This window comes from Morus notabilis, unplaced genomic scaffold (genome assembly GCF_000414095.1).
Source record: "Morus notabilis unplaced genomic scaffold, ASM41409v2 Scaffold78, whole genome shotgun sequence".
Taxonomy (NCBI): domain Eukaryota; kingdom Viridiplantae; phylum Streptophyta; class Magnoliopsida; order Rosales; family Moraceae; genus Morus; species Morus notabilis.
In genome coordinates, this window is record NW_010367622.1 from 2,159,821 (window position 1) to 2,182,630 (window position 22,810).

Here is a 22,810-nt window from a genome sequence, read left to right on the forward strand (position 1 = left end):
AAAAGTAAAACGCTGATTGACCTCCTCTGTCTTGATTGCTACCATCCTCATCTCCCTTCTCGCCTGTCCCGACTCGGCGTAGTGGCGGACTATCTCAGTATGTAAGCTTATACTCATATTGGTTTCCTCTTACTTTTCCAATCCTGTTGGGAGTTAGAAACTTCATCATTTGATGATAGATTGACGTTATGGCTTTTAGAGCTCTTAACGTCTGTCGTCTGATGACTGCATTATATTGGTCACCTCCCTTCACAACCAAAAATTTTGACATGACGGTCGAGGTGTGTGGTCAGTCACCAATCGTCACCGGTAATTCTATTATTCCCTCGGGGATGACACAATCCCCAGTGAAGTCGTATAAGGGTTGTGTATTGCTCTGCAGCCTCGTTCGGGGGATCCCCATCTTGTCGAGGCAATCGGCATACAGAATGTCCACCGAACTACCGTTGTCAACCAGGATGCGGCAAACCATGTGATTACCGATCATGGCTTCAACAACGAGAGCGTCGTTCTGGGGGAAATGCACGCCGTTAGCATCTGCCTCTGAAAACGTTATTTCAGCCTCTTCATATCTTGCGGCCATCGCCTCTCGACCAGACACACTCATGACTCTCCGGTTAAACTTTTCCTTCACTTTTCTGGCATACTCCTTTTGTGCACGGTGAGAAGTACCGCCGATATATGACCCTCCAAAGATTGTTCTTATCACACCGACAGGTTCAGACGGATTGTCCTGCATTTGATCTTCTCGTCGGTCGTTGTTTCACCGATTATTATTGTTCCATCGATAGGCCCTGTATTCATTAAGCCTCCCCTCACAAATCAATATTTCGACCTCGTCCTTTAGATCAAAGCATTCGGCAGTCGTATGTCCACTCTCACCGTGAAATTTGCAATACTTGCTCTAATTTCTTCTCGCTGGGTCAGATTTGAATGATGGTGGCTGATGCAATACCTGGAGGTGACTTATCTCATGATAAACATCCTCAATCCACATGGTTAACGGGGTGTAGGCGTCGTATTTCTACGACTTGAACCGTTTGGTATCCCCTTGGCCTGTTAAGGTGTTGTTGCCCCTATTGTTGTTCAGGGCTGGATTATACCTTTGATCAGCCTACACCTGAGGATTACCTCCACGCTTCTTGTCATTGTTATGGCTGCTCGGTTGCCCAGCTTCCTCTTTTGCGGGGATCGCCACCTTGTTTCCAAGGCCTTTTTGGCCTCCTCTGCATTAATGAACCCCTACGCTCTTGTTAGAAACTCTTGATAGGTCTATTGCGGCCTCTGGTCGAGGTCTGTGCTGTATGGAATGTCTTTCTTCATGCTCAACAGGGCCCCCATCAAAGCCACCTCATCAGTGATACCCTCAGTGGCAACCACCTGCTTTCTGAATCGGGCTATCCAATCTTTCAGGGACTCATTTGGTCCCTGGTAAACCCTCGAAAGGTTTTGTTTGAGTGTGATGTACTTTTTGACACCTATAAACTGAGTCAGAAAGTCGTTCTTCAAGTCATCCCAGTTGGTAATGGAATTTGGTTTCAGGGATCTGAAGTACCTTCTTGCGGAGTCACAAAGATGGTTTCTGAACGCCTGACACATGATGTCCTCGGGGTACCCATGAAGGACCATGTGCCCCATGTAGACTTCTAGGTGGTCGTCCGGATCACTCATTCCATCATATAGCGGAATTAGGGGTGGCTTATACTTATCGGGCAGCAGGACCTGAATGATGTTCTCTGTGAATGGGTGGTCGTGGGACGTGTATATCTTGACGTCGACATTTACGGCCTTGGCCACCTTTCTAACAACTTGCTCAAAGTTGTTTAGTCGAGTCCCGATCTGCTTTTCTGGTCTGGCCATCTTCTCAGGCAGAACCTTATTCTCGGCCGCGAGCTCTTCCTCTTTGGTCTGTTGCGTCTCTCGATCGCGTCGAGCGTTCAGCTGCTCTCTTAGGTCCCCACCACATACAGACGAAGATTCTACCAAAACTGCATTTCTCCGGTTTTCGTTTTCCTGTAGTCGAGGGGGCACCTTTCTGTTATTCACTGTTTAGGCTGCAACCCTCTCTTGGGCTCTTTTTCTGGCAGCCCGTTGTCTGCTCCCTACAGACCTATTTGACTTAGCTAGACGGGGGTTATTGTTGGCCTCACTGTCACCGACCCCCTTAGCGTCACCGCATTGATCACCAATCACTTGGTTCCCAACGACGGTGTTCACTGGGTTCATCGGCGCATCCTCAGCGACAACATCAAATTTGGCCTTTGATCCCGTTCAGCGAGGGGTGTAGCCATTCTTTCTACGGCCACAACGAATGTTTCGACCTATTTTTGAAGCTGGTTAAGGCGATCTGGGGGGTTTCCAGTGGATGGTGGATTCACCTTGCGATTGGGCCGTACTCCTACCAATTCTTGGTTGCCGATGGGTGGCTTCGTTAGATTTCTCCCTTCAATGGTAGGATTCTGGCCTTCCTGGCTTTTCTGATTAGCCATCATACTGCAAGTCCTTCTTGGAGGCATGTTCATTGCTTTTGCTGGATTTGATTTTTGGGTCTAGGCCCTCCTTCTAGTGTCAATTGATGACGGTGAAATTTAGTCAACTCAAAATTAACTCTTTCCGGGAACACTCGCAAACATCTCTCACGAATTAATTAAGAAGAACAATCGCAGAAAAATAAAGAACACAGAAGTTTATAGTGGTTCGGTAGAAATTCTTTGCCTACGTCCACTTGTGGGTGCACTAGTATAGTCAAGATTACAATCTCTCTTGGAGTAGTAAAACAGTGCGTAAACAACTGAATGGAGGATGCAGACTCTATTTGTAAGCCTTTTACAGATCAGATACCTCATCTCCACTTCGCGAGGGGATCATCCCCTTATCCCTAAATCTCGGGATCTAAAAGTTGTATTTCCACATTTGAACAACTGAATCAGGGCAATCACCCTTATCGGTTTTCTGATTTCCCAATTTGAATCTTGACAGTTGTTGTAGCTTATCTCTTCCTGAAATGGTGGAATTTGATTTGAATCCGACCAGGCTGCTCTCTCGATGTCGTGAACTTCACGGCTTAGGCAGAGTTCTCGACCCATGTCTTATTCCTGCATGAACTCTCATCGTCTTGAGGGAATTTTATGTATAACTATAAACTCGACGTCAACGACTAACTCTCGACTAAAAACGTCTCGGCGTTTGGCAGTCAAAGGAGCGGTCAGTTGCTCAATGGTGGTGCAACATATGATATAGCCGGAAAATTGAGGGTTTACGAAAACCAATCTTACGCCGTTAAATTCAGAAAGTTGTAGGCATATGTTTGGGGTAATGAAATTCAGTCTTTCAAAAAAAATAAAAAAAACGAAAAAACACAGGTTATACTAAAATGTACCAAGTTTAACAATAAGATCAGAGATTGTACAAATGACCAGAATCATCTCAATTACAATTAGTACATTGTGGCCCTAAATCCCAAGTGCACATTGCAAAAATTGTCCCATTAAAGAAAATAATATCAATTACAATAAAAGGGAACAAAAATTCAAAGAAGCATCTGCGCAGCTTGATATATATCTCCAAATCAAACAACACATCATCTGCAAATTAGTTATTCTGCTGCAATAAAAAATTTGAAACATTAGTCAGTAGTCTCGTATAAACAACATCGGAACATGTATGGGTAAGCTAATAGCTATGCACTCAGATTTCTTCTTCCCTATGTATTGAATTATCACATTCAACTGATGAAATGGAAATTTCAGCAAAAATAAAATATAAATAAAAAATAAAAACAATAATGAAATGGAAAAATTAGAAACAAATCAGCCATCTAATCAATTAGCAGAAGAAACCACATGCCAATTGTTTTCTCGAATTGGATCAAATCATAGACAAATCAACCTAATGCAACCACAAAAATCCTTGAAAATCAAAACCCTGAATGATTGTCGAGAACTTACAATTGCGGAGTGGAGGAAACACAGAATTGAGAGACAAATTTGGGAGAAGCCAACGACTGACGACGTTTTTCACAGACGGTGGCGGTTGTTTGGCCGTCGTGAGGCGTTTAGTGGTCTTCGATAGCGACCGTCGCGAGGTCAGGTCCTCCGTCGACGATGAGAAGAATGTCGCGCGGAGAGAAGAGAAGGAGATCGACGGAGAGAGAGAGACTTTGGGAGAGAGAGTGGGAGGTCGAGAAAGATTGTGGGAGAGAGAGAGAGATGAGGGAGAAGAAGGTAGAGAGGAGTTTGAGAAAATGATAAAAACTACTGTAGAAGGGTAAAATTGGAAAACTAAAAATTCAAAACTCTTTACTATTAAAGGTTTCAAAACTTGGCTTATTTTTTCCAATTTTAAAGTTCTTTAGGGGGCGTTTGGTACGCAAGAATTAGTAAAAATTATATTTCTGAGAAAGTGATGGAGGATAATATGATTTCTTAGAATAATACATTACTGTATTTGGTTTCATACAGGAATCTTTCGCAAGAATATTACATTACTGTGTATGGTTGTGCATGAGAATGTTGTGAATTAAAAAAAAATATTATTTTTAAATGAATTTCAATTAGCACTAATATTTTAAAAAGTATAAAATACAACACAACAAGTAGTTCATAAAATTATCAAATAATAGAAAACATATTAAATAATAGAGAACAAGTAGTCCATAAAATCCTCATACGCAAATAAATTTTTAAAATAAAGTTTTAAATGACTTTAAAATTCATGAACACCAATAAGAATAATAATAATAATAATAATAATTATTATTATTATTATTATTATTATTATTATTATTGAATGGAAGTCCAACCATATTATTCTTGAACAAAATATGTAAAAATCCAACAATGAAGAAAAAAAAACACTGCACCCTTCTTACCTTACTACTTGGAGGTCCACTTAATGATATGATCTGGGTTTTTGAAATCGGACATTGAGACTAACCACATTGGTTGTAGAGTGTTTCCCGTAGCATTGCAGCTGAATTTTTTATTTTTTTTTATTTTTTAGAGACTACAATAACCAAATGGCTGCTATCGTAATCATTCCTTGATATGTGTTTATCACTCCCCTTTCCCTCATTTCCTTTCCAATTTATGAAATGAGAAAGATTTGACGTTATAATTACTCGGGAAAATCTAGCTTTAGAGATAAAAGATTTGGTCAGCCTTTGAAGAAACAATGATATGGAGTAACAAAATTCCATCAATCATTTAATTCGATAGAACTTTGTAAGTGTCGTGACAACAAAACTTTCGAATGGTTTTTTTCTTTCTTTATTTTTAAAGGCAAAACAATCTATAAACAACATGCAAATCAAGGAATCTACTGATCCTAAGGCACGGAATGACAAATGAAGAGAAAAAATGAAAAAAATAAAAATAAAAAACATAACGCACGTCTACAAAACAAAGGATCACATCCTCAAACTCAACATCTACATTCAAAATACAATGTACATTGTACATTATCAATCTATGAACATTTTCACGATAAAAAGGAACTGCTCACCCCTGGAATTGTCAAACAGAGAAGGTAAAATTTCACTCCAAGAAATCAAATCAAAACTCATTCTTGAAGATATTGATCAATCAAAAAAACCAAAGAAACACATTACCAAAAACAAAGTAAAGGAGATCAAAAGAAACCCATCACTACAAAGAAAACCACAGACAAAAATTCAAACTGCAAATGCATTCATCAGTTTTGATGGTCACTCAGAATCACTAGAGCTTGAACTTGAGCTGGAACTGGAGCTGGTGCTGGAACCAGATCTCTCTAGACAATCTTTCGACTTCTTGTCTTTACTTTTCGATGTGCTTGTACTTGAAGTTCCCAAGGATTCATGGGATCCTTCTTTGGGTTCATCGGTAGCAATTGAGGAAACTTCATCACGACCCGATTCTGCATTGCCCGATTCAGTCACAATGGTAGAACCCACTTCACTAATTCCTATATCAGTTGATTCATTCTTAGGGTTCAAGGGTGTGGGAAGCTCACCAACATCAACTTCCGAGACTTGCTTCAAAGCTATTTGAATATCTTCTAAAGATCTAGCTTCAACAACTTTCAAGTCAGAAGTGTTCCCTACTTCAGTTAATTCATTCTTAGAGTTCAAGGATGTTGGAAGCTCACCATTATCGCCTTCAGAGACTTGCTTCAAAGCAATTTGAATATCTTCCAAAGATCTAGCTTCAACAACTTTAAAGTCAGAAATGGTTTCCGAGGATTCATCTACAACTAGCTGTTCCTCGACCATACTAGGAAGTACGACTTCCTCCACATCTGCCCCCTCATGAAGTTGCTTAGAAGCCAAGTCAATATCTTCAAACGATCTTACTTCAAGAACTGGCAACTCCAGGCTTGTTTCTGAAGGGTTTGAGGAACTCGGCAATATCTCAGGTGCAGAATTTCCAGCATTGGCTTCCTTTAGTATCAGCTCAGAATGGAGCGACTCACCAACAAGTTCTATTATTCTGAAGTCCCCAACTGTATCCAACTCGGACAACAGTCCTTCATCAATATCTTTTATTTCATCCACCTCTTCCTTGATATCTTCCTCTGCAACACGGGCTTTTAGATCACAATCAAATTTATCCGAGAGCTCAGAATGGTCGACATTTACAATTCTGTCAAGGATGCTATCCTGCAGATCAATTTCACCAGCAAGCGGCTTATATTCAAGAGGGTCAGATGGGATCGAAACAGAATCATGAGTCCCAGAAGATAAATTAGCCAAAACTTGGTCAACAGGATCGTAGACATCACAACTGATGCTTGAACCTCCTTCAGTTTTTGCCATCATAATGGTCGATTCCTACAAAATATCAGGGCAGCAAGCATCCATGATTAATCTCCCAACCATTACTGAATACTAATTATCATCTAGGCTCAACATGGATACAAGACCATAAAAATAGCTTATTCAAGCCAGAAACTTTTTTCGATCAATAAAAAGATATGAAAAGTAAATGTAAAATGTCAGAGCATCTTGTATGTATGCTGAGGCCTAGGTATAAGATAATGAGTTTACCACAATTGTGGACACGAAAGAAATCCACTGAACACTGAAAGTTAATTACTAGAAAGGGGGGCGTGGTAAGGGTGGGGTGGGTTTAAGGGAGAGATCCCAGGATTGAATCCTGGGAGAAGCTAGCAATGCATCAAAAAGAAAACAATAATTACTTGAAAAAAAAAAAAAAGACATTCGCTGAAGTTGAGATATGCAAACATCTAGGTTCCATTGTACTAAACGACCCGGTGATACAAACTCTCGAAGTTTTGAAACCTCCTAATGACCAATAAACACAAGGATATTTTCATTATTGTAGTAAGAACTAGAACCCCTCTTCGACGGCTTTTAACGCAATGAAGCCAATTTAGGTGGGTATGGTATCTAAAAACTCTCTAGAAAATTCTTAAATCTTAATTCAGTAAATACCAAGTGCATGAACACAACTTCTAAAGTTTCATAAACCCAATCTTTTGAATGCCAAAAACAAAAACAAAACACCATTAATCTGTAAAGTAAAAAATATAAAAGCAACTAATGACTTACTTGGAGTATATCATGATCGCCTATTTCTGGTTCAACCATAGATTTATCTGACCAGGAAAGCTCTTTCTCCAATCCGGATGGAGATTTGTTTTCAGAAGCCACCGTCAAATCACAATCTTGGAGAATACTGGCCTCAAACTTTGCATCTGAACTTGACGAGTGGAGTTTGTCCTGCTCAAACTGAATTGCTTCTTCCCCATTTGTTGGATCTTCCTTTTCATGGTCATTCTCTAAAGAACATGAACTTGGATGAACAACAGAAACCTGCTCAACAACCAAAGGAGTTTGTGCTTCCTCCAACAAAACTGCAGCTAAATCATTGGAAGGTGTGTGCTGGGAAGAAGATTCAGATGTCTCCAACAGCACACCCGAATCTTGAGAACTCTCAACTTCGATCTCTGAATCAAAATGTAACTGGACCTCATTCTCTTCGGTATGACTAACTTCACCACATTTAAACACATCTCCTTCTGATGTTTTCTCTGATGAACAATCTATTTGGATTTGATGCTGATCAAGATTAATAATTTCTTCCTGAACCACTGCGTGTTCTTCCAGAGGTGCAGTTTCCAAAGTGGATAGATTGGAGCAAACTGATACATGCTGAACAATAATTGAAGCTTGTTCTCCATGGTGTTCTGACATACTTGCATCTTCAAAAGAAAACAGATCACTTGAAGCCGCCACATGAATCTTATCATCTTTGTGGCAGTGCATTGCTTTGGGGGGTTCAACGTCAGGATTTGATGAACACACAAGATCATGCACATCAGGACTACTCTTTTCCTGGTTCACCGTACGCGTTGCCAATTGAAGCTCTGAGGAAAATGAAATTGAATCAACTGGAGCATGTACTGGCCCAGATTCAGGAGCCACAGAACTGATCTGATCATCATTCTGCAGACCGTTACCTGACAAAGCAACCGTTGAGACATCGATCTCACTAGACTCTGTAACTTCTCTGGACTCTATTGTAACTTCTTCCATTGCGTTCACCTTTGAGGAATCAACAGTCGTTTCTTCACCCTGCACTTCAGAATTATGGTTTTCAAATGACTTGCCAATTTCTCCTGATGTTGAAGGTTTAACCATTTCAGGCATCTCTACTTGCATATCAGATGAAATGGATGACAAGGAGAACAACTTTTCAGCTGTTGGGCTTGAATCATAAACAGGCTCCTTAGTTTGACTGTCATCTCCTACGCCGCTTGTAAATGGGAATTCTGACTCCTCCAGTGAAGAGTGAGCTGAAATGACAGATTCATTAATATAGTTAACCCCTTCCGCCAAAGTTGTTGAGCCGTCTTCATTTTTTACATCAGGAATTCTATCATCCACTTCAGACAGTGAAGACAAGCTTGATTTACTGCTGCATCCCTCCTCTTTAATTGGTTCCGTTTCCAAATGTACAGCAACAGTATCGAGTTCCACATCTGCAGCCTCATTTCTTGTTTCAGACAAGTCCAATTCCATGTCGTGGTGATTTTCTGCTTCCCCCAACTTGATTACTTCCTCGTCAAGCTGAACATCTCTATTCTCAGCATGCTCCAACTCAACAGAATCTACATCGTCTGAGGCTTCACTTCCATGCTTAACAAGATCATAAGGCTGGTAAGTGTTGGAAGGCAGTTCCACTTCTTTAGAAAAATCTTGCTCAGCCAGCTTCTTCTCATCTGCATCTGCCACTGAACTTACAGATTCAGTGTCAGGAACTGAACTCAACTTCGACTCACTGACTTCGCTTAATTGCCTTTGGAATGAGGGGTAGCTCATTCCTTCCGGAGCCAACCGTTCCGTTACAAATACAGGCTTCCACTTACTATCTTGCCTGGAACCCCCCAAACCTGATGGTCCCACGTTAAAACTTTCGTGTCTGCGGAACAACATGTCCTTTTGGTGAAATGCCAAGAACTCTTGCTCAAAATTGTCTCCCTTGAGATCGGGTTTTTCTTCATTAGAGTCATAAGGAAGATCAAAGGGATTTCTTCTTGGCAACAAAATAGACGGAGCAGAACCAGGAATTGGTGGCAAGCCCATATTTTCATAAGAATCATATGGGAGATCAAATGGGTTATGCCTTGTTGTTGCAATTGGTGGAACACTGAAGGGAAGATCGGCACCATCTAAGTCAATTAGATTCCTCTCAGCCATCAATCTGAAGCTTTTCCGTGCTCGTCTCCTTGCAATGAGATTCTCCAAGCGTTGATTCCTTTCTAGCTCCGAAGTACCCAAGTCCATAAGATTCTTTTGGTCATCCTCAGTCCATTTGATAGCGGCTTTACTATCATCCTCCTTGCCTCCATGTACTTCCTCTTCATCGTCATCATTATCATCAGCACCATCTTCTACTTCATCAACATGGTTCTCAGTTTCAGCATCTGAATCAGCACTGTCATCGTCACTTCTATGAGACTGCTCAGAACCTGCATCTGATTCATCATGGGACATATGAGGAGGTTGTGGAGCTTCTAAATCTAAAAGTGGATGCAGTTCATCAAGCATCGGAATTATGTCCGCCATTGAAGCATCAGGCGATGAACTCTCTGCCCTATCAGACTCAGAATAGGAAGAACCATCCCCGTCATCATCATCATCATTACCAACATCACCACCACCACCACCACCACCACCACCACCAGGCTGTGAAGACTCTAAGTGAGCTTCCTTGTATGTTTCAACTAACTCTCCGTGTTGTCCATCAACTTCAGCCGCAAGAATCTCATCGTCTCCAATTTCTCGAACCAGAGAATACTGATGACTCTCAACAGCTTTCCCATCACCTAACACGCCTTCCTTAACCCTCGCGTCCTCGCAAATATCATTCTTCTTTTCAAACTCAAAATCAAGAAATTCTCTCTCCACTTCCTCAATTATTCTCTTCTCCGTGTGAATTTCCCGCGAACTCTCATCAATAAGTGGCACGCAATCCGGTGAATCAACACGACTCTCAACCTTACTAAGGAACTCATCATCAACAAACCCTGCATCTTCAATAGACTTGTCAACTAAATTCCCTCTATCTCCTGAATGCTTTTCTATGACAAAATTCTCCTCTCTCTCAAAAACAAAAGTTCCATTCCCCGAGACCCCAGCAGCCTTAAGAGAAACAATATCCTGGCTAAGCTTCTCTTCCTTTTCGATTTCGGGAATGTTGGGTTGCCCAAAGCTCAAAAGGGTCCCAAGCAAAACCGCAGTGCAGAGCAAAACAGGGGATGCAGATAAAAACAGAGAAAACAGGAAAGGAAATGATCTGTACAGAAATACCAAAAACAAGATCATACCCACAAGAAATGGATGCTGTCTAACTGATCTGTAAAATGTCCTCATTGAAAACAATGCAAATTTCTTCATTTGTACTGCAATTTCCTTATAAGATCCCATATTTTTTAAATGCCCACCTGTTTAAACGGTAAAATAAATAATTAGTAAACCAAAATGGGCTCGTAAATCGATCCATTAAAAACGAATTTGACCAAAAGAAAACATATACTCAACCAAAAACAAAATATGAATCTAAAAACAAAAAGAAAACCAAAAAACAAAAAAAGATTACCTCAAAAGCTGAACCAAAAATTTCTGAGGAATCTGAAGAGACGACGATCAACCCAACAAATGAAATGCTGAAACTCAGACAGAGAAATTGGGAGGGACAAAACAGCTTGGGCCAGAAACGAAAACCACGATCAAAACCAACACAAGCAAAAGAGAAGAAGAAAAGGCAACAAAGAATCTTTCTCCTTTTTTTTTTTTTTTTTTTTTTTTTTTTGTGCTATGGTCTCCCTGTATATGCTTTTATCTGGCTACTTTTTTTAGGAGCACCGGCCAAACAGCCATGGGAAGCTGTATGGTTCGAGCCTTTGCGGAAGATCAATTAATGGGGCGGCACATAAAAGAAGAAAAGGAAATGGGAAAAAGAAGAATTTCTTATTCAAACACCAAAGCAGAAATGCTTTTTATTTTTTTTATTATTCTTTTTAAATTTTTCTGCCTCCTATTTTGATTATGCTTTATATGTTTTCTTTTATCAGTTCTAACATGTATGTTGTTGTATTTTTTGGACTATATTAAACTATGTTATTTTTAATCATGGCCACTACATTTAACACTCGAGATACGATCAGGACCGTTCATCTATGCATTGCTATAACTTCATATGTAGGAAGATCGCAATTCGCAAGTAAAGGAAGGGGTTAGGGTCATCATAAGATATAAGTCATAACTATTTGGATTTTTTTTTTCTAGTCATAACTAATTAATGTGCCCCTAAAAAAAAAAATTATAATGTTCTTATATCACAATTGCTGAATCATTTTAAGTAATCATCGTGAGTGAGTGATTGCAATATACTAAAAAAAAAAGATTATAATCTATAATATGACTTTCAGTAATTTTTTAAGATCTTATTGAGATGAGAGAATTAGTGAAAGATTTTAAATAGGTAAGAGGGAAAAGAGAGGAAATTGATTATGAATTGTAGGAGAGATTTTAAATCTTTAAAAAATTTCAATTTTAATATCTTATGGTACGTTTAGTTGGTAGATTCATGTCATGATTCGAATAATAATTCGTGGTTCGTTACAGTATTTTTTCTTACAAAAAAAAACATAAACTGAAAATGGTTCTGAATTTATAAACTAAACATCCACTTAATGTTAATATGAAAAAATTCAAATAGAAAACCCATACAAAACGTATGAGGAATGATCATTTTTTGGTCTCTATTTTCTCTCCTAAGTTATTTACCTTCACTTTTTTATTTTCTTTCTCCCTTACCAAATTTAACATAAATGTGACTCTAATTTTTATCCAATGTAATTAGTAGACAATTTTAGGATTCGTTTAGTTCATTGATTCCAGTTTTAAATTTGAGTTGAGATGTGATTTTATATGAGAGTTTTTTACTGTAGTAAAAAAATTAAATGTGACTATTTTCGAGAGCTTTTTATTGTAATAAAACTTGAATTTTAAACTCAAATCGGTGAAATGAATGAGTTTTTAAAAAATGTCTTCTATCCGGTAAGCATTGTTTGCCTAACGGATCAGACAGAAGACCTTGAGCCCTTGGATTATTTTTGAACGGTCACAAAGCTTTAGGGGCAGGTTACGTGTTCATGAAACTTCAATAATCTTACAACCATCTCAAGTGGAATGTACAAATAACTTAAGGGTTGATCTTTTACATTTTTGAGTTAAGGTGATTTGAGTGATGATTTTAAGTTGAGTTTGAGTTATAATTTGAGTTGAAGTTGTAACTTGAGTTTGTGTTTAGATGTGCACATTTGAGTTATGATTTGAATTGAGAATCTTTTTGAGTTTGTGTTTGGGTGAATCAAAACTTAAATTTATATTTAGATAGTATTTTAATAAAAACTCAATAGTGATGAAAAATTTTAATAGAGTATATGGGTGGAGTTTTATTCATCTTTTCGTTGTGAATGCATAAAAAAATTATTTCAATCAGAATTAAAACGAAAAGATTATGACATTTTTAAGAATAAAAAAAATATTGTTAATTGACTTGAGTTTGAGTTTATAAACTCAAGTTGAAGGAGAAACTTGAACTCGAGTTTCACCCCAAACTCGAGTTTAAACTCGAATTCAAACTCAAATTTTACAAAAAAATATAAATTTAAATAAAGTTGTAACTCGAGTTTAAATTTTTTTTAAATTTTATTGCAAAAGAATAACTCCTTGAGTTGTCACCTTACTAGACTTGAAAATCTTACATTGTGGTTTCAATGCTCTTTTAGCCCATTATTCAATTCCCAACACAACCAATATTACTTCTTACTCCCGAATTTTCTAATTATATTTAATATTCCTTTCACTATATTATAACAATTTTTTTTAATTAACCATATTTACATATATACCCTTCTGCATGTATTAGAATACTATTAAATAACAACCAGAGCCGCCTGTTGGTGCGATCAAATTAACTGTTGTCTCCTGACAACGTTCCCTCTCTCTTCCACGATTTCAACACATGTACACAAAAATGACGCAGTTAGCAGTGTACTACATCTGGAACCTAGACTCTCTTTTTGCAGCAACAGTAGATACTAACCGTCGATTTCAATTGGACGGCTCAAGTTATTCTGCCGTTTTAATCCGATAAACAACCGCTGGATTGACGAGAATTTAAATTTTTAATTTTAAATTTTTAAGTAAAAAATTTTTAAAAAATATCATATTTAATTTTTTTTATTATAATAAAAAATTCTCATAAAATATTAAATTTTAACTTAAATTAAAAATTTAAATCTACAAAGTAAACGAGTCATAAAAATTTCTTATCAGCTCAGGATTCAGTAACACCTATATTTAATAATGAGATCACGTTAAAATTACATTACAAAATATCTAGTGTGTCTTATTGTTTTTTTTTTTTTTTTACTCAATTGTGTCTTATGATGAATACAGAATACAAAAGTTTTGTAATGGTAATAATATAGTAGTGCCAGGCACGGATACACTTTGTGCCCACGTGCCCCCATTGAAGGGAAACAAAACCACTACAGTTTTTGTCCAAAATACTATCATTTTAAGAATGTGCTCCCACCACTGAATTCAAATCTTGACTCTATTGTTATTGAATGACGGGCATTCCCTTTTCGGGCTCACTTCCTTCCTTATTCACATTAGTTCATTTTATCATTTTGTCTTTTTCATTTTCAGATAATTTTTTTTCTTGTTTTTGATAGCGATTACTGTCTCTGTTTTTTCATTTATATTTTTCGCTTCTGTGTTATTTTCCAATAGTTTTATATCAAAAGTTTTATTGCGCCCTAAAATATTTTGGAAATTTATGAAATTTTTAATCTTAAGTGATCATATTGTTTTAATGTTTTTTTTTTTTTTTTATTCATCATATGCATAAATTCGCACGCACAATACTCAATAAAATTATTATTCCCTTGAAAAAATGATAAAATCAGAGCAAAAAAATAGAAAAGATAAAAAATTTGTGCCGAAACTTTTATGATGCCCAGAGACAATTTCCTTACACGATAATTTATAAAATTTTACGTTATAACTTACAAATTCGAACAATCAAGTTGCAAACGTTAGGATAAACTTGTAAATTTGAAAGAATACGATAACTTGTGAAGTTTACGTTAGAACTTACAAACTCAAACGATTCATTGTATTCCTTCAAAATTTACGTGTTTATCATTACTTTTGCAACTTTATTATTTGAGTTTACAAGTTCTAATGTAAAAATTTTTAAATTATTGTATCTCTCAGCACGGTGTCAAAAAAAAACATCCTGACAGTATAAAAAGACCCTACTTTTTTTTATCGATCAGCTCCCACCACTGAATTCAAATCTTGACTCCGTCACGGAGTAGTGCATGATAGTATTTGCACGTGCCCACCATGCCACCAGCTTTGTGACAACAAAGGTTGGTTGCGTATATACAATGGACATATAATCAGTTCCATCCTAGATAATTTGATATAAAGTAGAATTAAGAATGTTAATGTATCTCTCAAAAAAAATAAAAAAAATGTTAATGGGTAGGATTGAGACTAATTTTTTTGTTTTAAAAAAAAAACAATAAAAAGAATATAAATGAGTAATGTCTATCGTGTGTGGGGGCGTGGAGTGATTATTACTTCCTCGACCAAAGCACATTAAATATTCTCTCCTTTGTGAATTTTTGCTTTGTTTACAAATATTCTTTTCCTCATGTGGCTGGCCATTCTTGAATGTTTTCTTTCTTTCCTTTTTTTTTTAAATATCTTTTTCATTTCTTTGACGAAGCCATTCTTGAAAGTTGAGCATTTCAAACCCTTCTACTTCTACCAATTGTATAATATGACATTATATGGCGGAACGAGTCAGATAAAGATCGCTGAGTCGAGGATTAATCTCATGATATACCAGGATAAGAAATTCCAAACATCTTCGCTGTGCAAGTATACTTGTACACATAATATTTTTTACAACTCAAGAACTCTATCAAAACCTGAAGAAAAAACGAAGGTTGTCTGCTATAATTTTAGGTGACATCACCGTAAAATGCACATATTTATAGTCTATGCTCTAGACAAAATAGGAGAAATTCCTCATTAGTTGACAAAGAGTAAATTACCCTATTTACTCCATCTGTCAACATATGGACATATCTCATATGATACTCTCACTTTCTTATATATGACAAGGGACTTTACTCCAAATAAAATTTTATTTAGGGGACGTTTGTTTCCTATATTCATCTCTGATTTTGAATCATGATTCATGATTTGCTATAATGTTTTCTCTCATAAAAAATACACGTAAAACGAGAATGATTCTAAATCATAATTATGAATACATAAACCAAACGACCTCTTTAGTCAACTATACACCAGGGTGACCATAAAACAAGCCTTAATCTCATCTTAATTGAGGTTGGCTATATAAATTTCACTTTTTCACGCAGCTTTATTCATAAATAGACAAATAATAATAATAAAAAAAGTCCGAACATAAGGAAGTTAGAAATTTTCTTTCTTTATGAAATCACTCTTAACATTTTAAAGTAAGGTCAAGTTGGCAGTGCTAACAAATTACATAAGGGGGCATCTTTGGTAGGACTAGAAAAAATAAACTATCTGTAGTTCTCTATTTTCAACCGTTAAATTTATATCGAAAATTGTTTAGTCTGCATATTTTTTCAATTTAATATGATTTTAATGTAATTTAACGATCAGAAACTGATACTACTAATCCTACTAGAGAAATTCGCATGAAAGAATTGAATACTTGGTTTCTTTTTCCCTTTTCTTTAAGTCTGTTTGCGCCTGGGTTGTCAAATTTTTGAGCTTCGGTATTTGCATCTTCATTTTAAAAATTTGAATAATTGAGTCCCCAAAGTCGTGTGTGTGTATATATCATATATTTGAATTTTCATTTTAAAGTTTTAGACAACTATGTCTTAGCAACTGCTAGTTCCTCATGTGGATTTTTCCGTTAAATGTTATCATAGCTTAATTATAAAGGTAAATGAACAATCTAGCATAGCTTAATTATATTACTTAATTATATTATATTTTGGTTTTTTCTTTACCTTATGATGATAATCTATACCATATAACTAAATATGAATGAGTTTTGACTTTAGTTATACGTTTCACACACAAGTCAAAATGAGCAAAACCTCGCACATCTTTCTTTTTCCTGTTTTGAGTTTTTTTTTTCTCCTCATTTTCTCTCAATATTACACGCCTATTATAGGAGAAAATAGAGTAAAATTGTGTTCACTAATTTTTTACTACAACCTATTTATAGAGATACAATTAAAGTCTCAATAGAACTCTGATATGATCTCTAAAAGATAAAGACTAAGAAAATTGGTAAATATCTTTATTTCAAATCTCATTTGAAACCAATATAAATTTTTATTTAAATTTGGAACAAATTTTATCTCCCTTACTACAGATGAAATTCGGCCTCCACAAGGATAAGCACTCTGTTGTTGCCGACTATTATAGTCCAAGAAAAGGAGATGAATTCAATTTTATCTCGTTGTCCATTTTTTTTACTCAAATTCAAATACCACGTAAAGTCAAATTTTATTTTTATTTAAATTCTAACTGGATAATTTGTTTAATAGGTAATCGGATAACTTAGAGAGCAAGCATGTCAACGTCTATTCCATCTCTTATGTTTATGAAGAGATCAATCTACTGCCTCAAAGTTTGTATTTGTTGCGCGATATAATCTTTAGGTCTTGGTCGTGGCCTGCTCGGCCTCTCTACCTGTCTGGTTCCATTCACCTTGTCCGTTATTATTCCTTCAGTCGACAACTGCTCATTGTCCCAACTGCTGAAAGATAGACTGTCTAGAGACCGAGTAGGCAGGGGCTTGCTTGGGCCTTTGGCCATTCGGATGCCTAGCGGAACTAGCTTATTCGGACCATTCCCTTGTCGGCCAGTAGCTCTACTCCTTGACCGTTTAGACTTGACTGACTACTGCTCGGCTTCAACCTATTCGGTCTAAATCTCCTCTGGCTGGTTCTAAACGAGCCCAAATTGATGTTGACCTTGAATGGCTTCGACCAGTTGCTAAACCATCTCGGTCAAGATCTGGACTCGGGCAATTATCTGGTCCGCTTGGATTGGGGCTCGGGCCCTCGCCGGACTTCTCCAACCTCGACGTGGAGCTCCACTCTTAGGGTCAGTCACTACCCGCTCGGGCTCCCACTGTTGACCGTTATTCGCTTGGTCTTCCATATTACGGGTAAAGAAAGCTTAGTGTGCTGGAAAGGCGCGGTGGCCCTCTTTCTAGCTCCAAATGTTGATGTTCAAATCTAACACAACACCACGTGCGGCTACGCACGGTGGTCGGACACAACTTCTCCGCTGCTACTAATCAAATCGTCCTGCTCGGGAGCATAATAGGGTTGGTCTGCGCAGGCGAAAGAAAGAAACGAGCTTAGGGGACTTGGGGCACCGATGTGGTGCCGGCCAATTGTCCTCCGACGCTCAAGTTAGTGTCGTGCTCTGAACAATCAGTGGATGGTAGAGTTAGGTGGAAAAATTGTCTATACCTCAATAAATGGCCATGGGGTATTTATAGTGTGTTGTTAGATCCGATTCAGGTCCACAATTTACTGGGGTCCCGAAGTGAGGCCATACACCCTTGTAGGGCCGGTTCCAAGTGTCACCAATCCTCGCCAGTCGTAAAATAAACCATGTGGACGGTGAGGATGGGTGCCATCAAATAACTAAGTGTGCAATATTCTTCTTAACTCATGTTCGACTTACAAAGGCTCGTAGGTAGTGCGAACATTTGCTCTGAAGCCTGATATCAATTGCGAGCAGGACAGAGGATGACTCCGAGTTGTTCAGCAAAAAAATTAGAAGTTTATAGTATTCCGAGAACTGATCGGCTATGGGACATCTAAACAGTGATCGGCCCATACGTCTGGGTGGTCGGGGAACAGGTACCGATCAGATCACCAAGAGCGCCTATGGTTAGCATGTAAAATAAGATACTCTTGTTGGCTTGCTGTCCTGTTTGGCTTTATGCTAGATTGTTTCTCATTTTGAAAGAGTGTTTAAGCGAGTCGATTGATGAACATTTCAAACTAACTCACTCAATCAATACAACTAGCTAAAAATAGAAGCTCATTAACTATTGGATCTGAGATCGATCTAATGGCACTAGTTGCATGGAAGAGTAAAATGTATAACAATTAACCACATAGCTATTGCACCAGCACAATAAAAAATTTCAAAGGACTAGTTCGCTATCACAAGACTCTTTCCTAAGAAAATTTTATGGCAATTGTATTTCTTTATAATTAAACTTATTTCTACTATCGTTCAAAGGAGAGAAATTGAATATATTAGTCAAGACATATTTAGGTTTAAATCGCCCCCCACTCATAGACATGCCACGTTTCTTAACAAGGTTTTATTGGATGCTTCCTTTACTTGTAAATGTGGATCATAGAATGGTGAATGGAGGACGAGCCAGAACTTGTTCCATTGACATGAGGTACACGCGGGTCGCGGTGATGAACTTTCTGAAACCAGGTATCCTTGTCATTTTTTTTTTTTTTTTTGGTATTCAAACATAAGCAAGACACACAATCCCACAAGACAGATCAAACCATAAAGGCCTTCAGGAAGAGCAAACATAGTGGATCTATAAGTGAATCCATTAAGTCTCAACTTCCAGGCATTTACTTATTGAAATAGAACTTATGACACTTAGGGCGGGAGTGGCCGATTCTCTGCAACGATAACAAAAAAGAAAAAAAAAAAGTGGCTCACCCCCGAGATGAAAGGGGATTGGTGGCATCGGCGGTGCCCTTCACATAAGCCGGCTCGAAACATTTGATCTTAAGTCAGTTACCGTCTTTTACTAGATTGCATGCACAACATAATGTAAATACACACGTACATCATTCTTAAGAGACGTTTGGTTCATGGATTAGAATCATGTGATTAAAATCATTTTCAATTTACGTGTATTTTTTGTGAGAAAAAACACTGTAGCGAATCATGAACCATAATTCAAATCATGGTTTAAAGCTTCCAACCAAACATCCCCTAAGTATATCTGGAAGTCAGCATCTTAACGTAGTTTTAGGCTCTTCCAATTGAAGACAAAAAACATATATCTGAATGGCTCTTGCTCAATCACACTCTAAGAAGCTGAGGTGGTAAAACGTAAACATGCTAGCCGCTTAGCAATTAGGCTATGGCCAACAAACTTCTTTTGGAGTCCAATTTTCCAGCATTAATTGCACCGTGAGACTACTTTTTAATCTCCTACCCAAACTTTAAGATCTACCATACAAAATTCAAGGGTGCAATTCTAATGAATCAAAACCAACCATCAAACCAGAAATATGAAAGATACTTTCGTTTTTTGCTTGTAAGGAACTATGACACAGAGCATTTTCACTTTACATATCTTTCAACAACAAAAAATATGCTCAATCTATTCATTCATTCAATTGGAATCTCCGAATCATTTACCTACTGACTACCAAATCTTTCAATTCTCCGGCGACGCAACTCATCCAAAGGAGGGTGGTCACGAGAAAGGTGAGACAATGAGGGACGAGAATCCAATCCAACCCCACTCCTACTCGTCCCACACATCTCACAGATGCTCAGCAGAACATGATTTTCATATGTACAATCAGGGCATCTCCAAACGCCCAACGATTGGTCAGGCATTCCTCGTCGATTCTCGCTACCTCGGCCGACCCTTCCCCTGCCAGATATTCTGTGTCGCCGCCATTGAAACAAGTCCTTCACAACCCTCATTGGCCAGCTTACAATCCCTGTAAGACCTCTGCTAAGACCTCTAATGAATACAGCAAGTGGGTCTGGACCCGAAAATGTCCTCTTGAGGTGCAGATAGAGAATACCAGCAAGAATTCCACCCAAATGGCCAAGGAATGAGACCCCGGGAACAAGCATTTGGATGAGAATAAGCTCAGCCCAAGCAGCATAGCGTGACGGGATTATAATTCCGTACACATTGGAGTAGTTTTCGGACTGAGAATTAAGGACGACTTTCATGGCAAAGAGGACGCCGGAGAATCCCACAGCGTACTCGGAGTAATAGGGCTTCTCGTAGTCGAAGAGCAAGAGAAGGGACTTGGAAAGCAAGAGCGTGATTCCTTGCGACATGGCGAGTAGCTCGGCGACCATGGACGCGAACTCGATGCTTGGCATTGAAGTTTCCAGTTGAATCCCTTTCCATAAGAGGGACAACATGTTGTAAAACAGGTGGGGTTCTCCAATGTGGTAGAATGGCGACAGGAAAAATCGCTTCAAGTCCTTGTACTGTTGAAAACAATCACCATGTATGATCAATAAAGTCCCAGTAGTTCAACATAAGTTCGTTGTACATAAAATCCTATGAATGCAAACACTGTAAAAGAACAAACTATAAGATTGAATGAGGTTACTAAGACCAACAACAAGAATAACGAAAAGAATTGGCAAGGAATTTGGCAGCCAAATCATCACCAGAATAGATGTATTGCGAATTAAAATCTTTATGGTGTCAATTAGATTAAGTACAATATAATATGCAGCTAATAAGTGCAGTAATTCACCAGATAGAATTTGCATTATCATCATTGCCGTAACAATTCTAAAATTAAACAAGCTGAAAAAGAGCAAATAATTAAATAAAATCCATAATAGTCAAAGAAAACTTCTAAACACCAAAAGGCATCACCATTACAAATCCCTTTTTCCCCCTCTAATCATATACTAATAAACGATATAATGGGAAAAACTTACAAAATCCTTCTCTGGTTCAATTACAATTTAAAATGATCCTTCTCTGGTTCAAGTAAAATATAACATTAGCCTTTTTTTTTTTTTTTGCGAAGTTACAAACATATCTTTGTACATAACATTGCCTACTCCTTTTAAGTTCTTTCCAAATTTAACCTTATTTCAATGACAATGTCATGAAATTAGATAAAGTTTTAAATCTATCATAAATAACCCATGTACACATTATATTTCCTAACCCTTTTTTGAAGGCACGCTTTTGTGCAATTTTAATAGAATCTAACGTAAAATAAAATAATAAAATAAAATTTCAAAAAAAATTAACATCTTCATTTTTATAATCTTCAAAATACAGAATTAAACATCAAATTTCATCCCAACACCACTGAGAATTTCCTAATTTTCCCAATATTATATTGTACCCAAGAAGGTAACATTTCTGCATATATTAAAATTTTGGACTGAAAACAAGTACAATTAATAGAAACAAGATTAGCCCCACATTCAGGGGAATTACAAAGATAATTAGGTTCTCTTTTTCTTAAATGATCGAATGGTTAAAATGAAAAAGAAAAAGAATTTAAGAAATTGGAGTTTACCTTGAGAATGAGATGAGGATTGAACCAGACTTGGTCGATAGAGGGGAGAATGGAATCGAGAAAATCAGGCCTCAAATAGATAAGAGTGTTGGCAGCAATGAGGCCGGCTGTGACCGGAGGCTTCCTGTCGAGCCTGTAGTATTGGCTCACCGCCTCCCAAGCCAGCCATGGCAGCAATCCCCTCGTCCTCCCTCCTCTTCCTGCCATCGCCCAATAAAAGCAATAATGGACTTCAATTTTTTTTTTTTTTTTGGTGGTGGGTTTCTTACGAAGAAGCAAATTCTCCTGGAAAACGGAAAGGAAATTCGAAACTTTCTTCTTGTGTTTCTTCGATTCGGTTTCGTATATATTACACACCTGATAATATAAAAGGCTTGGGTGTTAAGGAAAGGACGTAAGATCAAATCAATGTTGTCCGCACTCTAGACTCTTCCCTTCCCGTTCTATTTTTGCCCCTTTTTCTTCCTTTTCTTTTAACCGAAACTTTTAAGTAGTTTCTAGAAATTTCATATGGCACGGCTTAGTTTGGTATTATTTTTTACTCTCAAAATTAATTTTTATTTATAATAAAAGTTAATTTTGATGTTTAGTAAATTTTTTTAAAAGTATTTTTTGAAAAATTTTTAAAGAATTTACGGTTAAAATTAAGAACAGTCCAAAGATAATTTTAATTTTTAGATTATGCAGGAATCAATATAGTACAATTAATAAAACTTTTATAATACTTATAATACCCTTAATGAAATTTAAAATTTACAATCTTTTTAATTAAAAATTTAGACTCGTAATACAATACAATATAATATAATATAATATAATATAATATAATATAATAATATAATGTAATAATAATATTATAATAAATAATATCATAATTATATTAATAACTCTAATATTATTA

At 37.2% G+C, this 22,810-nt stretch overlaps 3 protein-coding genes and 1 long non-coding RNA gene across 4 annotated transcripts; all 4 read right to left on the reverse strand.

Moving 5' to 3' along the window:
- Positions 1-1,272: 1,272 nt before the first annotated feature.
- On the reverse strand, positions 1,273-2,522 carry LOC112094468. The gene is made up of 3 exons (XM_024175327.1): positions 2,379-2,522; positions 2,107-2,259; positions 1,273-2,013 (listed from the first exon to the last, which is right to left on the reverse strand). The coding sequence occupies exons 1-3, from the start codon at positions 2,520-2,522 to the stop codon at positions 1,273-1,275; spliced, it is 1,038 nt and encodes a 345-aa protein (XP_024031095.1).
- An 806-nt stretch (positions 2,523-3,328) lies between these two features.
- Positions 3,329-4,170, reverse strand: LOC112094483. Its single transcript, XR_002903558.1, has 2 exons — positions 3,948-4,170; positions 3,329-3,603 (listed from the first exon to the last, which is right to left on the reverse strand). It is a non-coding gene; the product is annotated as an uncharacterized LOC112094483 (long non-coding RNA).
- Positions 4,171-5,392: 1,222 nt separating this feature from the next.
- On the reverse strand, positions 5,393-11,528 carry LOC21410603 (serine-rich adhesin for platelets). Its single transcript, XM_010113043.2, has 3 exons — positions 11,103-11,528; positions 7,550-10,947; positions 5,393-6,808 (listed from the first exon to the last, which is right to left on the reverse strand). Exons 2-3 carry the CDS (start codon positions 10,928-10,930, stop codon positions 5,705-5,707), a joined length of 4,485 nt encoding a protein of 1,494 aa, XP_010111345.1. The 5' UTR covers positions 10,931-10,947; positions 11,103-11,528; the 3' UTR covers positions 5,393-5,704.
- Positions 11,529-19,755: 8,227 nt separating this feature from the next.
- On the reverse strand, positions 19,756-22,365 carry LOC21410606 (rhomboid-like protein 14, mitochondrial). The gene is made up of 2 exons (XM_010113046.2): positions 21,910-22,365; positions 19,756-20,848 (listed from the first exon to the last, which is right to left on the reverse strand). Exons 1-2 carry the CDS (start codon positions 22,114-22,116, stop codon positions 20,030-20,032), a joined length of 1,026 nt encoding a protein of 341 aa, XP_010111348.1. The 5' UTR covers positions 22,117-22,365; the 3' UTR covers positions 19,756-20,029.
- Between the last annotated feature and the right edge of the window lie 445 nt (positions 22,366-22,810).

What these genes read in the sequence shown, in the direction of transcription:
- LOC112094468 (XM_024175327.1), bottom strand. Translation starts at nt 2,522, where the DNA reads ATGAACATGCCTCCAAGAAGGACTTGCAGTATGATGGCTAATCAGAAA. An exon ending in GAGTACGGCCCAATCGCAAG is followed by an intron (nt 2,260 to 2,378) that starts GTGAATCCACCA and finishes ACGGGATCAAAG; the next exon opens with GCCAAATTTGATGTTGTCGC. An exon ending in TAGCTAAGTCAAATAGGTCT is followed by an intron (nt 2,014 to 2,106) that starts GTAGGGAGCAGA and finishes CCTCGACTACAG; the next exon opens with GAAAACGAAAACCGGAGAAA.
- LOC21410606 (XM_010113046.2), bottom strand. Translation starts at nt 22,116, where the DNA reads ATGGCAGGAAGAGGAGGGAGGACGAGGGGATTGCTGCCATGGCTGGCT. An exon ending in ATCCTCATCTCATTCTCAAG is followed by an intron (nt 20,849 to 21,909) that starts GTAAACTCCAAT and finishes TGTTTTCAACAG; the next exon opens with TACAAGGACTTGAAGCGATT.
- LOC21410603 (XM_010113043.2), bottom strand. Translation starts at nt 10,930, where the DNA reads ATGGGATCTTATAAGGAAATTGCAGTACAAATGAAGAAATTTGCATTG. An exon ending in GCGATCATGATATACTCCAA is followed by an intron (nt 6,809 to 7,549) that starts GTAAGTCATTAG and finishes GATATTTTGTAG; the next exon opens with GAATCGACCATTATGATGGC.